This window comes from Cenococcum geophilum (genome assembly GCF_001692895.1).
Source record: "Cenococcum geophilum 1.58 unplaced genomic scaffold K441scaffold_9, whole genome shotgun sequence".
Lineage (NCBI taxonomy): Eukaryota > Fungi > Ascomycota > Dothideomycetes > Gloniales > Gloniaceae > Cenococcum > Cenococcum geophilum.
The window spans coordinates 676,922-692,144 of NW_027137567.1; the positions used below are offsets into that span (position 1 = coordinate 676,922).

Consider the following 15,223-nt stretch of genomic DNA (forward strand, 5'->3'; position numbering starts at 1 on the left):
ATATATAAGCATTTAGATAAGGCTCTTACGTTAAATAAAGATTTTAAAAGTAACTTTAAAGGTGCTGGATTAGTTAAAAATATGAACTCGTATACATAAATTCGCTTATATACATATAACATCAAATGTCTTATAGATCTCATAGCTGGTAACATTATTACTTATTACTTTCTTAAAATTACTTACTTACTCCTATAATAATAAGGCCTATGCGGTAAGCTGTGGCGTAAGCAAATCGCTTATAGATCTAGGAACAAGAGAACGGAAGCTATAGGGCATTGGTTCCTGTAGGGGAGTAGAAGATATAAGCGTTAGTTCCTGTAAGGAATTAAAAGCTATAAGGCGACGAAGAAAGCGGGTAATAATCCCTATAGAGAACCGCAAGCTATACAAGATTAGTTTCCGTAAGGGAGCGGAAGAAATCGCCATTAGTTCCTATACGGCAGTAAAAGCCGTACAAGAGTAGAAGCTATAGGGTATAGTTCTTATAGGGTAGTAGAAAATACGGTTACTATATATAGGAACGGAATTTATAGGGGATTTGTTCTGTAGTAAATCTAAAAATAGAAGAACGGAAGCCATAGGGCATTAGTTCCCGTAGGGGAGAGGAAAACATAGCTATAGGCTCCCGTAGGGGAGTAAAAGCCGTATAGGAATATAAGCCGCAGGGGATTGGTTCCCGTAGGGCGGTAAAATATATAGGCATTAGCACCCATAGGGGATTTATTAGCGTAGGGGATTTATTGCCGTAGGGGATTTGTTACCGCAGGGGAGTAAATCCCATAGGGGAGTGGATCCTATAGGGGATTTGTTAGAGTAGGGGATCGGATCCTGTAGGGGATTATTAGGAGTAGGGGATTAGTTCCCATAGGGCGGCGAAATATATAGGCATTAGCTCCTGTAGGGGATTTATTTAAATAGGGGACTTATTTAAGTAGGGGATTAGTTAGAAGATAGGATTAATTCTCCTACGGCCTCTATTTAGGCGGCACAAGGCGGCTTCTAATAGGCTAGGGAGTAGATTATATGTTTTATGGAAACATAAAGCCTATATAGGATAGTGGGGTATAGGGACCTAATAATCTGGCGGAAGATTGGGTTATCCGCTTTCCTAGGTTTATTTAGCCCTAGCAACTCGCCCTACGCTATTTCACATATATTTCGACCAAGGCTGCTCCCTAGCCTTAGCCGCCTAAATCTTTACTTATATAATAGAAGAGCAAAAAACAATAAAATATTATTCTATCTTCTCCGCTAGCACCTTTAGCTATTAAGCATTTTGCTAACCCATTCCTCCCCAAACTTAAATTCCTAAATAGTTTCTACCTCTTCCGTAACCTTCTCGCTAATGTCCTTCTATTTATTAATCCCCTCTTCTCCCTTCTCTATTTATAACCCCTTAGTAGTTATAATATCCAGTTAATATCCCGCCCACGCACCCCTATAAAGCGGTAGTTTACGCAGCACGCTCCTATCTGGGTTACTACTCCAACAAATCCTTAATAGGACAACTTCGCCAAACCCTAACCCCTTAATTAGCGGGCCTTTTACAAGACCTGGTTTAAGAGCTATAGCATTAGCTTTAACAAACTCCCTTATTATAAGATCCCTTAATACCTACTCCTTACTAGGTGGGAAAAACTGTTCTAGCTTTAGAGAGGCTAATACAAGTACTTATAAGCGTTCTGGTTCTAAAAAAGCTTTTAAATTTTTTTCTACCATCTTGGATAGACGTGTCATGTCCTCTTAACTAAATATCCTAAAATGGAAGCGAATATTTGACCAGAATAACATAGGCCCTAATACTTTAGCGATGTCGTTATAGCGTACTTATGCAAGTTCGTAGAGATTTACGGGTCCGTTAGACACGTATAATACCCACATACCGCCATCCTTATAATTATTATCCGAGTCTAAACCGGCCTAAAGTTCTTCCATTTCATCGGTAGTAAGGAGACCTATAGGGTTATCTAGGGGCTTAGCGGAGGTGTAAGAGCTAATACAGATTAAGGCTTTATCTACTAGTAGACAAAGGCTAAATAGGATTTTTTGTTTGAGTTCTTGCCGACCAATACACTAGAAATAAAGATCTACTAATAAGAGGTAGAAAATATCCGCATAGTCGTTAAGGAAGGAGAATATCCTATAGTGGATTTTAATAAAAAGAGATATAAATAGCGCGCAGGTCGACCTAAGGTAGATATATTAGAATAAATAGATTTAACTATTAATAGGGCCTACCTAGTATTAAGAAAAGCTTAACTACTAGAATTCTTAATCTAATCGGTAACTAGGACTGCTAGTTATATTATAATAATGCCTACGGACCTATTAAATAGGTACTCTCTAAGTTTATTAAAGGAATAAAAGATGGTACGGTTATAAGGCATTATAATATACCAGTCCTACCCTATTTCCCCTTGCTAGCTAGCTAATAGAGAGCCTTTAGTACGCTTAAGGGGACATTAATAGAAGTTTAAGTAGAAACAGAATTAAGGGTCGTGCGACAATAGGTCAATTAATAGGGCGAGTTGCTAGAGAAACCACGCGGCACAACCCAATTTAATTAAATATTAAAATATAAGACTTACTATAAAGCCATCTACTCCGCCAATACCTTTGGATCCTTCCTTACTTCCTAAAGCACCTCCTTCATCTAGGAAGGAAAGTTTTTATCCATTCCCTTTCGCCTCCCACCGCCTAGAAATACTACTCTCCGCAATCTATTAACCTAAGGGATTAGTGGCTGATAGTACGGCGAAAAGTTGTCTTCTGCAGTCTTAAGAAAATCCCCTTTATTAGTTACTCTTCCCTTTTTTAGGTCAGCCAACTTTACAGTATTTTTATAGTTCCAGCACTTAAACTTAGTTAGACTAACACCTTTACTTAACCCGTTATAGTGCACGTAAATCCAGAATAGCACCTAAAAGAACGATTTGAAATTATGCCAGGCTAAGTATTTCTCGCCTAGGAGCACTCCTATAGCTATAAACGCTCTTATACTAGTCTTGCCTTATACTTTTAAAACTCCTTCCTACTACTCTTTAATTACGAGATCGAGATCGATTAAGAATAACGGCTAGGAAGGATTATCCTCTTCCTTATTCATTAAAACGTTGCCCATTAAAACGTTACATTAGAGGATGCTAGCTTTTGTATATAAAGACTTATACCCTATAATGCCACCCTTTAATGCAGTAAGCAATAAAACCCAAAACCTTGCCTTATAAAGAGGCTTATCATAATCACGAGTAATAACGCGCCAGTGCACTTGATTCTACTTAATAGGGTGCTTTAAAGAGCCTAAACACGTGCGCTTACTAGGCGGTAGCTCGGTACAGCTAGAAGATCTCTTTCTATTAAAACTTCAGCCTTTCCTTATACTGATTTGCACTCCACCTAGTATTGGAGGCATCATTAAGCTTTCTAGCTTATAGTTTATGGCACTTATAATATCCAGCCCCTTGCGAATATTATAGATGTTATTATCTTATCCACTAACGCGAATAGTCTTATGGTGATAGTACCTAGCCATATTAACCACTTCTTTCTCCATCGCTTTACACAGCAGTTCGCCTTCTTCCTTACGCTCTAGGTACTGCCACGAGTCTTTAATAACAAGAGGTATCTTAGAGGTGTCACCCTTATAGTGCGCTTTCTAGCAAATTATCGCCTGACCGGCAATGCAGGGTGCCCGCTTTATAAGTTCGTCAAAAATAAGACGCTCAGTCTGATTATTGCGCACGACCTTAATATATCATTTACCGTCCGATATTAAAATAGTAGGGTCAAACCCAAGCTACTCTTCATTTATTAAAAGAAACCCTAATATCGCCGAGGTAAATTATAGTCCGTCTTTATTAATATTAAATAATAATAATGCGATGCCTCCTACCCGGTTATACTCCTATAGCCGCATAATAGATCTATAGAGGGTAAAGCCTAGGACAAAGCGACGAGTGTCCTAAGTGGCGAAGACTTCTCTTATGTATTTTCCCAAATTAAACTATACCTACGAGGCTATATCGGTATTTAGATTACTCTTTAGCTCTCCTAGCACAAGTATATACAACTAATGGTATTAAGAGCTTTCGCTAGCTATTAGATTATCTATAAAACCAATATCTAGCTTTCGCTTTACTGTAGACCCTTATAAGGGCTGCTTAGTATATACAATAAGCGTTTATCGTGTCTTTAGGGCGGACCCGTGCTCCTCTACAAAGCCCAAAAATAATTTAATTAGGTTATTAAACCACACCAGGACATTATCTTGCTTTACACTTTTAGGCCAGTCACGCCAGCTGCCCTCGGCGTATAGTAGATTGTCCCCTTCCTTACATTTCTTAAAAACGGCAGCGCTTACCTCTTTAAGACCTTCTACTCCCCTAAAGAATGCTTTATATAAGCCAGAAATCCCCATATAAAGAGGGCCTAGCTCCTCCTTTAGAACATAATCTACGTATTCCCTACGTTTGGACGAGTTAGTAAAGCTGCTTGTATTACGCAGATATAGAGTTTAAACATGGAGTGGCAGCGGTTAAAATAGGGGGGTAGACTCTATAACAGTAGCGTACACCTTTTCCCAAATAACCTCGTCAGATTTAATGCGGAGGATCGTATTTAGAAGAGGCAGGAACCACTTAATGTCGAAGTCATTAGAACCGACCGCTAAATTAAGTCTTAATAGATTAACAAAAAGGCTTTTGTTGCCACTATTAGATAGCAATAAATAAGAAGCGTAAAGGCCCTATAGAGCTAGTATTAGATTAAGTAAAATATTCTTTAGTTCTATAAGCGTTAGATAAAAACTTATAATAGGTATATTAGCAATTACCTTTATTACCTATCTAGTATAATAAGTCCAAAGAGCTAGAGATATCTAGATCCTAACAAGCCAAGTTAAATAAATCGCGAAAGTCATTTAGTCCTTCTCCAATAGGTTTCGTTTTGATTATCCCTAATCTAGAGAGATTCGCTATTGTGGGCAAACGCGCCAAAAGCTACATTAGGAGGGCCGACGTGGCAGGCGGGTAGGTAGGCGGGAAGAGTAGATTAAAGGTGCTAGTATATAAGGACGGTATAATAGCAGATAAGTGCAGGGAGGTCGAGAACACATTAGTGGCGTCTTGTAATAAGGAAATAACCAGGGAGAAAAGTGTAAGGAAGAAAGCAAGGTGCGAGCAAACACAAGAATTAAAAATTAGGCGTGAAAAAGTTAAGCCAACCCAACGCTCAGACTAAGGCTTTATAGGGCTTAGTCAAATACTAAGCCATAATAGGTAGGTAGCGTTTTCTGGTCTATAACTAGTTATACTTATCGGTTTTAGTTTGTTCCGCGACACATAAGGCTCTAATATAGCGAAGCTCTTATATAGCGAGGCTAAAGGGGCGCCTAAGAACGCTAACAAACAATTACTAGTCCTAAAACGAGCTAAATCTAACATACTAAATACGGATATAGTTAACCTCTTTTCACAGCGGTTAATTGACCTATTTCCTGAAAACAGGTTCTAGTTCCTAGAACTAGATCTAGTATACACAGACTCCCCCTCTACTAGTATATATTATAAGGGAAACGCATCGTTATTACTATCTCCTTAGCAACGCCTTACTTATTCCCTTTAGAATATAACCCTCGCCAGTGTCTATTTTATATAGGTGACGAGCGTTTATCTCTATTTATTTACACCAGATGCAAAAATCCCCTATAATATACCCCTTGGAATTAAACTAAATTGATAGTAATTCCCTCCTAAGTTGGTTAGGTTTTAATATATCTTATTAGCTCTGGGGTATTACAGACCTTATTGCTTCTTTAAGAGAAGCTAACCGTAACAAGTATTATAGTAAAGGTCGTCCTATTGATTATGGCATATAGCTACAAACTTCGCCGTCTTCTACTTATTATATTAACGGTATATAAAACTAGTAGACAAAGCAAGCCAATATAATATCCATTTACTTCACAGTTTGTATTACTTTACCACTTTAAACAAGGGCGGCACTATATTTTAGTTACTAGGTTCCCGAAGGATACTAGTGATATTAGTGTCTTAAGAGGGCTCTAAAGCCATTTTCTTTATAAGAGGATGTATAGATAAAATATACTAAATCTTAGAGGGCAGTAGGAGTATAAATACCGCTCCTTACGTTCTTATAACGCTAAGGCCGAAGAGCGGAAATTCTCAGGCACGACTAAATTGTAATTATATTAAAGCTTGTCCATAACCTAGGCTCTAAGGCGTATATCCTTCTCCAATATATCCTGCAGCGCTTAGTATTTGTTTAGTAATATACAAATACACTTTTAAGTGTTGTCCCATAATCGGCCTTAGTAGTGCAGTTATATAAGGCTAAGTAGGCGGCGAATACGGTGAAAAAGAGGTCGTAGAGAAGAGGCGATAAGGACTATGGCCAGTAGAGAGATTTATAAAGGTGTTGCTAGGTTTTCAAGTACCAAAAGAGTTAGGCTCTCTCGCGGTAATAGGAGGAAGCTTAGCTAATATAGCAAATTGCAATAATGCGCTGCCGGTGTTTATAACATTATTTAAATAATAAGTCTTTTCTTTATAGAGGACTAAATGAGTTATAGGCCGGCTGACTTATCGCTACTAAGCATATAAAGGTGGAGAACTTATAAAAGTCCTTCCTACCTTGTGCACATACCTACCTCATATACACATTTTTCTTTCCTTAATAATAATTTAATGCCTTAATAAAAAATTTTAAAATTTAAATATATTATACTTATAAGTATAGAAAATAAGTAATTGAACTTTTTTTTAAAAAATATTTAATAGCCACTAAGTTACCTATCCATTTGGCTTTTTTTAAATAGCTAATAACTTAATAAATACATTTTTTTTCTAAAAAAAAAGCTCCTATATTAATTCCCAAAGTTTTCTAGTATAATATATGAAAAATCTAAGCTATTTTATAGTTGCGTTAAAAAGTTTTAAAAACAGATTTTTTTAGTGGGAGATTTAGTGTGGCCGTACACGAAGTAGGAGCGTGTACAAGGTAGAAAGGACTTCTAAGCTTACTATAAGCGAGTCTCTTAACTTCAATCCAATATACAAAAACTTGTCTATATACGCAAACGATAACGAGATATTCTTAACATAGAAGTAACTAGATAGAAATAAAACACCAAGCTAAGAAAATCCTAATTAACGCCTTAATTCTTAATGCCGAAAGACAAGAATATAATTGCAAAAATCTTCCTTATAAGAAATTTCTTATACCTTAGACCTCTTAGGATCTCTATCTACGGTGGGATCCACCTTTCTCTTACGTACCCTTCTCCTTAATATCTCTTCTAATAAATCCTCTAATGCCTTTCCTGGTTAATCTCCTTACTTATAAGGTTTGCCCCTCTTAGCTATCTCTATTATAACATCTTTAAGTAATTTATATATCTTAGCATGACGGCGAAAGAGACGGGGATTCTCAGCATAGTATAATGCAAGTCTATTTAGTGGTATATCCACGGCTAAAACCCAAGTAGGATACCAGCATATTACTACAATAGGGCCAAACATAGATACGAATGATTTATAACTAAGGCTTTAGAGACATCTTAAGTCCTTTATTATAAAACAAGAAGGTAACTACGAAACAAGATACTTTAGTTATCTACGCAAAATCATGGCATCGGAAATCGTTAATATTTTAAATAAGGGAGATGCAACTCCAAGAAACGTTATAAGATTAGCTAAGCTATTCCCTGCTTACTTATTAGTATTACTAAATAAATATAAGTGTTTTATAAACATACCTAAAGGCACCAGCAAACCTTTAATATAAACCTCTTTTGGTTAAAGTAAGTCTATTTTAGCCTCGCCATAGCTCTCCATTAGCTCAGGTAAGACTGTCTTAGTTTCGCTACAGCCTTCTAGGCTCTTAAGGTAATTAGCGTACATTTCCGTATCTTCTTATATATCACCCTCTATATTGTCGTCAATTTTATAAGAGTTAACCTTATTAGGTATTTAAGTAGGTGTATAAGGCATCTGTTTCTGCATAGGGTTAAAAAGCTACAATTGTTTCTTCTCCCTGCTGGCAGATGCTATGTCTTTATTATTAATACGATTCTAAAATAATTTAAGGTTTCTAGCAAGTTAACAAACAGGTATATTATCTTTGGGGCGATAGCATATCGTAATATTTCTATAAGTACTAATTAAGGACCTATAGGTTATATTAGCAATATATCTAAGCTTAGTTAAGGTAATATATATAATATCTGGTATTCTTATAAAGATAGTAAGGGATATATAGTTAAGAGGTTAGATTTAAAGGTGAGTTAAATTAATGGTATATAAGAGCTAGGAGTACAACGTTTATATTCCATTTCTCTCTTAGGGCGGAGTTAGGATAAAAGGTAGAAAGGAAAGGCGGAGTATACTAGCCGCTCTTTTCCACTTTATGTGGTATTTATAGTACAATATTTAGTAGCTGTGATTACTTTTAGCTCATATATCGTCTGCGCCCGAGACTATAGGCGCCTAAAGTGATCTACAAGTAAAGCATTAAGTGAGGCATTATTAGGGGTAGCCATTAGCTAAGCTGTTACTGAATTTAAACGGCTAACAATTCCCAATAGACGCTATATGCCTTAGTAGGGTTTAGAGGCGTTTATATAAAGTTGTAAACTAAAACTGGAAGTTAATAATAACCCCTAATAACGCCTCTCTTAGCAGGAATAGCATTATATAATCTACTTCCGACGCCTATCCTTCCCAGGGCAAGACACTGCCTAAGTAGTAGACTTATCCTAGCCAGTTAATCTTATATATTAACCCCCTATCTGTAGCAAAGGAGCTATTAATACCTCCAGGGTAGTTTAATTAGCATTCTAGCTAAGCCCTTTATAAGCGCTCCGCCTTATATAGGCGGTAATCAACTCCTATTAATCTGCCTTATATTAGGGGAGATCTTTTACTTAAAGCGCTAGGCAGCCGGTACTTAGAGGTTTATAGGCTTATTCTATATCCTAATAACATTAACTACAATTTCTCCTTAAGTGGTATCTATAACCCCAAGTACCTATAAGCGCAGCGTCCCTAAATTGTTAGCTAGTAAGTAAACGTTTATAGATAGAGAAACCGACTTTAAAGACGACGGCAACGTAGAGGCGTTAGCTAGTTTAGAAAGTGACTTTAGTAATGAAGATTAAGAATAAAACGCAGAGATATTATATGACGGAGAAAATGGTTTTAGTACTGAAGATCAAGAAATAGGGGCAGATAGTAATAAAGAGATATTAAGCAATAAGGCTATATAGGCGACAGTTAGATACGGTGGCCTTAGCTTTATAGTCTTAAATCTATAAGTATAGGATATAAATATAAAGAAGATTTCTAATAAAAGCTAGTAAAAGGGTTAAAACTTTAGCCTCTTTTTATTTAGCCTATCACGAAACGAAATAATATTTCACCATTCCTACTAGAGTCTTTGCCCGCTTGACTTATAGTGAGCTATAAAGTATTCGCGATAATCTATGCTTTTACTCAAATAAATTTATTTACTACCTTGAAAGCAATAATAGAAGGTAAATCTATACTAACGACCTAGAATTTTTTAAATTTCTTATAGACCAGGGACGCATACCACGTTAGTAACTATTAGTTATATTTAAGACTACGGTACTTATAGATTTATATCTTAAGGATATAAACATATTTTTTTATAATGTTTTCTTTTTATTTAAATCATTTCTCTACTTATAGTACACAGCGGTTATTCATCTATTCTAGTGTAGTGGGGAGGGGTAGTTAGGTTACGCAAGGGGGCTTAAACTTGTGGCTACGCTTATAGGGCTATTTACGTAGAAACTTCTCCAAGTATATATAAGGGGTCTTTATCTAGGAACTTCTTCAATATTTCTAGATCTGGAACTTATATATTTCTTTTTTTTATAGTTCTAGTATTTTCCTAACATTTACTTCTTATTTACATACTAGACATTAATAGAGGGCGCTAGGTTAAATTACCCTACTTATACAATCACTCTGCTTATATAATCACTCTACTCGCACGATCACCTAGCTCGTACGATTACCTAGTTTACACAATCACCTAGCTTACACAATTACCCAGCTCGCACAATCACCCAGTTTGCACAATCGCCCAGCTCGCACAATCACCTAGCTTGTAGGATTGCCCAGCTCCTATAAGCACTATGCTCACACGGTCACCTAGCTCGCACGATCACCTAGCTTATAAAATCGGCCAGCTCCCACGAGCATCCAGCTTACACGATCACCCAGTTCGCACAATCACCTAGCTTATACAATCACCTAGCTCACAGGATTGCCTAGCTCCCACAAGCACTATACTCGCACAATCACCTAGCTCGTAGGATCGCCTAGCTCCTATAAGTATCCAGCTCACATAATCGCCTAGCTCGTAGGATTAAAGCCGCGAAGTTATTAAACCTATTAATACCCTATTTACACGCTAGGCATTAATTAGAGGGCGCTAAGTTAAATTACTCTACTCGCACAATCACCTAGCTTGTAGGATCCCCAGCTTCTACAAGCCCCTAGCTCCTACAACCTCCTAGCTTATAGAACCGAAGCCATAGCCGCTAAATCCGTTAAGATCCTAGCTATATATTTAGAGGACGCTATACCTAACTACCTAGCTCGCTCTTTTTATAGAATTCCTTAATTAATTAATAGTACCTATTCGGAAAATGTTTCCTAATGTTTTCCCATAACATAAATCTCTTATTACGCAATTCCACGAGGAGATCCTCTTCCTTAACTATCCATGCCGGCTCTTTAGCGCGAAGAAGATTGCTATAATAGCGCTAATATATACCCGGTGTTCTCCCCTATAGGGTTTTTATAATATTATCCTATAATAAAACTAAAAGCGATACTTAGTGACCTAGCTCTATAAGGATTTAATCTTCGTAAAATATCTATATAGTTTAAGACTAGGGCTCCCATAAGGCTAGGACCCGAAAATATAAACTACTTATACCTTAGGTCAATAAAGCACCCTATATAATTCCACTAATATTAGTCCAGTTTATATAAATAAGGGCTCATTTTATAGCTCTATACTAGAGCTATAAAATAGGTCTCTATTAGTAAAATATAGAGCTATATTAGTGGGGCTATAGGGGGTATATTGTTTTAATAGTGGTGGGGAATACGCGGGCTTACTCCGGCACAAGTTTATAATATTTCGGCAAGAACAGTATTAGCAGGGCCTTAAATTCCATTCCAACTTTTAAGCACCTAGTTATTAAAGAAAGTCTACTATAGGGAAACGAATATACATTACATAGCTAGATTAGTACGAATTTCCCATCTATTAGCATATAATCCTTAATGGTTTTAAGGACTTCTTTACACTGCTTACCCTCTATATAACTAATAAACGCAAAACTGCATCTTAGTGACTACCTATTTCTTTCGGCCTCATCTAACGCATACGCAATAACCACCTTTAGTGATAGATACTGGACTATCCTTATCTCCTCTTTGCCCTCATTTATTCTAGTCTGCACTATATATATAAAAAAATGCTAGCGCTTTAGAGAATTATCATAATATCTATCCACTACTCTATTAAGCGTAAATACTAGCCTATCTTTATCCTTAGAAATTCCCGTTAGTATCTACTCGCTAGTAGGGCTACGGATTATATTAATATACTTTAGGAGTTCAGGGTCATCCAATAACTGGCGGACGATCTTTATACTATAACGTCTATATCCTAATACCACTTCAAGTCCATGCCTTTAGCAATTATTAAAATAAGATTTTGCCGTTATAAGAAACCTGTTAACAAAATCCTTATAGCTGTTAGTTTTCTTCTATAAAAACGTAAACTAGTTACTTATATAAACTTCCGAATGCTTAAATGCTCTAGTTAAACTAAAAGCAGTTAGCTAAATAATATTATCTCTAACTAGTGCTTCTATGGCTAAACTAAAAACGGTTGGCTAAAGGATGTAATCCCTAACTAGTACTACTAGAGTAAGGCAAGGTAATATCTTAGTCTTATTATCTTTAACCGTTAGGGATTTAAGAGGTAATAATTGCGTAGGGGTTAAAGATATACTTAGTTCCCCCTTAAAGTAGTCTTAAATAAGCCTATCCTCCACTCTAAAGCATATAGAGAGGGTACTAATATCACTAGGGTAGGTTAGGTCCTTATTAGCATTCGTAGAAGAGGGAAAGGGCTAGCTTAACATGTTAACACTAAAAGGAGTTACCGTCACTCTAATACCGTTGGGAGAGTTAAGCTTAGGAAGTATTTATTTCTTATTAACATCTACTAAAAAGTAGGGAAGATGGGACTGAACGCTTATCATTATATCATCAACACTAGAGTTAAGCTTAGTAGGTATTGGTTCCTTATTAATATCTACTAAAGTAGAAGGGTAAAGATAGGGCTAGATGTTACTCGTTATATTATTAACATAAGAGTTGGTAATATTCTCGTTAGCCTTATCTAATAATAAGTCTCTAGTATATATAATTCGCCTTTAGTTACTTATAGAGCTAGTTGCCTAATAGTTCAGAGTTACCATAGGAAGTTATTAATAGATTTTCGTTGCCGGTTATAGAAGGGAAGTATTTATAGGAAATAGAAATGGGGTGTATTAAGTAAGTATTTATATGAGGAAAGTACGGCAGAGCTGCTGGTACTAAGCGGCTTCCTATACAGGGCTACCTAAATCCCCCACAAGCCAAAGTATATAGCGTGTACGCCTATAGCTAAATCTAAACACGCTAATAACTTAGAAATACTGTAAAAGTCTATATATAAGGTTTATTATTGGTTGCACTTATATCTAAATACCTTATTATATCCTAAGGGAACGGCTCAGCGTTTAAATGCGATAGGGCCAAATAGAAGCAAATAGTAAGGCTTGCTCCTATAGTTCTCAGAGCTTAAAGAATTATACTAAGACGGTCGGCCTATATAGGACATTTTACTCTTAATTTTGTGGTGGAGACTTAGCGACTAAAAGAGCAAATACCCTGCATTTTTAGGTACTACTTATATAGGTAGTAGTATTATAGGGCACAAATTTGCACAAGGCATAGCTGCGTTAATTAGGGTAAGATACGCTGCTAATTTCGTAAGGCGAGACAGGCACTGCTTATATTAGGCTTTAATTCAAGCGCCTATCTTTAATAATCCATACAGCTACACCCCTACACGCACCACCCGCCACTTATTTTTATATATTATCTTATATAGGATCCCACGGGAGCCCCTAAATAGGTTTATTGGTTAATTCCCCTTAGGATTTCTTATTCTCTAAAACTAAAACATAACTTAATAAAAACGTGCTGGTTATAATATTTATATTAAAACTAACCAGTAGCACTTCTGATAGCTTTTAACATACGCCAGCTTATAGCCTTCTAGTTTACTTTATTTAACCCATTACCTTTTAGTTTCTTATTTACGCGTTCCAAAATTTTTTGCCTTTTAGATAAATTCATATCATTCCAGCCGCGCCCTAAGCTAATAATACTTCTAGCTTCCTTATTCGTAAATTTCTGCTAATCCTTATTAAAAAAGGCGCCTTAGCCTAGGCCTATATACTTACCAGGAAACGCTACTACTACTCTAGGTCATGCTGAACTGCATCCTATACCTGCTTTACAGTAGCATTAGCCCTAATGTCTATTATACGTAGTAGTGTTTAAAAATGGGTATTAGTGAAATTACTAGGTCCTAATATATCGTGGCGAAGCGGGGTTTCATAAATAGAGAATTTTAAGTTATTTAAGTGTCTTGGCTAACGCCACCAAAATCACCCCTACTAGTTTGGTTTTATAAGACTAGTCCTCCTACCTTCCCTAGGATCGCACTAACTATTTAGCTAAACGCCGCCGGTTCTGGCAGCCGCGCCGAACGCAGCCCACCTAATACTTCTACCATATCACGGAATATATAGAAGAACTATGTAAAGTTATGATTTAGGTAGCCCCTGGCTAATATATTAGATCTTTCTCTCACTAATAGCCCTAGGGTTGCTGCGAGGAGTTAAAGCGCTAGAAGTTACTTACTATAGCTAATCCGCTATATTATAAAAGTAAAAGGAGCCAGGGCTCCTAGGTATAATAGCTAAGTCAATAATAACAGTTACATTTTCCCCAGTTATTAGAAGGATAATTTATTTCGTAAATTACAAAACCTTTCTAACGCTCCGCATAAGCCAGAAAAATAATTTACTTATAGAGTAAAAGATTACCTTTATACTATTTTCCAATACTAAAAATAGAACTCTTAATAAAATATAATTATAAAAATGGCCAATGCAAGGCCTGCGTACCTATATTATATATTAGTAAACTAATAGCTAAAATTAGGAGAGGCTTTGTATATTAAAATTGACCTTACAGCCTTAATTTCCGTCTTAGTGGTTTGCGCTGCTATCCCAATTATACCCATATACCCGCAACCTAATAGCCAAGCCAGAAATGCGTATTTAGAGCGATCCTGTTAAAGCTATAATCGCAAATACCAACCAAGAATGATACTAGCGTAATAAAGTTAGACGTGCTAGACCTTAAAATCTTTAACTAATATTTCGGAGAGGTATATTACCTAGAAGAAAATAATAAGTAAGCAGAAAAGGGCACTATATAACGCTATTTTAATAATAAAAGGGTTCGGATGCTATAAAAACCAAGTAGTTGCGATGAGGAAGAGGGTAAAGTAAGTAAATCTGCTAACGGGAGCCATAATCCCAAATATCTAAGAAAATGGAAAAGAATAAGGATAAAAGTAGAAGCAGGGTAGCTTATAATGATATTGTTTCTTAGAAATAAGGCGGGCTATATAAACGCCATATTATCACCGCTAAATAACTTAACTAAGCGGCTTCCTAATGAGTTGTTGCCCCAACCTCAGGCAACAAATAACTAAAGAAGGCACTCAGGGCGTGTGGGGGTTAGTTACCTTCTCTATTCTATTACTAGATCGAGTATTTAATACTATTTATAATTTTAGGTAATACTAAATAGAAAAAGAGAAGAGTATAAATCTTTTATTTCAGCTAGTAACTTACAAGTTTTCTACATCCTTATACCCCGCATTAATCTTCGTCTCCTAGCTGTACGCTTATAGTGCGGCGCTATAGTTCACAAGCACTAAAATTGTATAGATACTCTACCGGACCTTCTATTAACTTGGTCTTAATATTAAACCTAAAGTGTCTTAGAATAGGCTGGCTTGCTAG

General features: G+C 36.4%; 1 protein-coding gene across 1 annotated transcript; it reads right to left on the minus strand.

Annotated features, from left to right (window-relative positions):
- Positions 1-1,419: 1,419 nt before the first annotated feature.
- K441DRAFT_546631 (uncharacterized protein) lies at positions 1,420-1,617 on the minus strand (the record flags this gene model as incomplete). The annotated part of the gene is made up of 1 exon (XM_067642876.1): positions 1,420-1,617. A coding segment is annotated over one exon (198 nt), but the record flags the coding sequence as incomplete, so codon positions are not given.
- Positions 1,618-15,223: the final 13,606 nt, after the last annotated feature.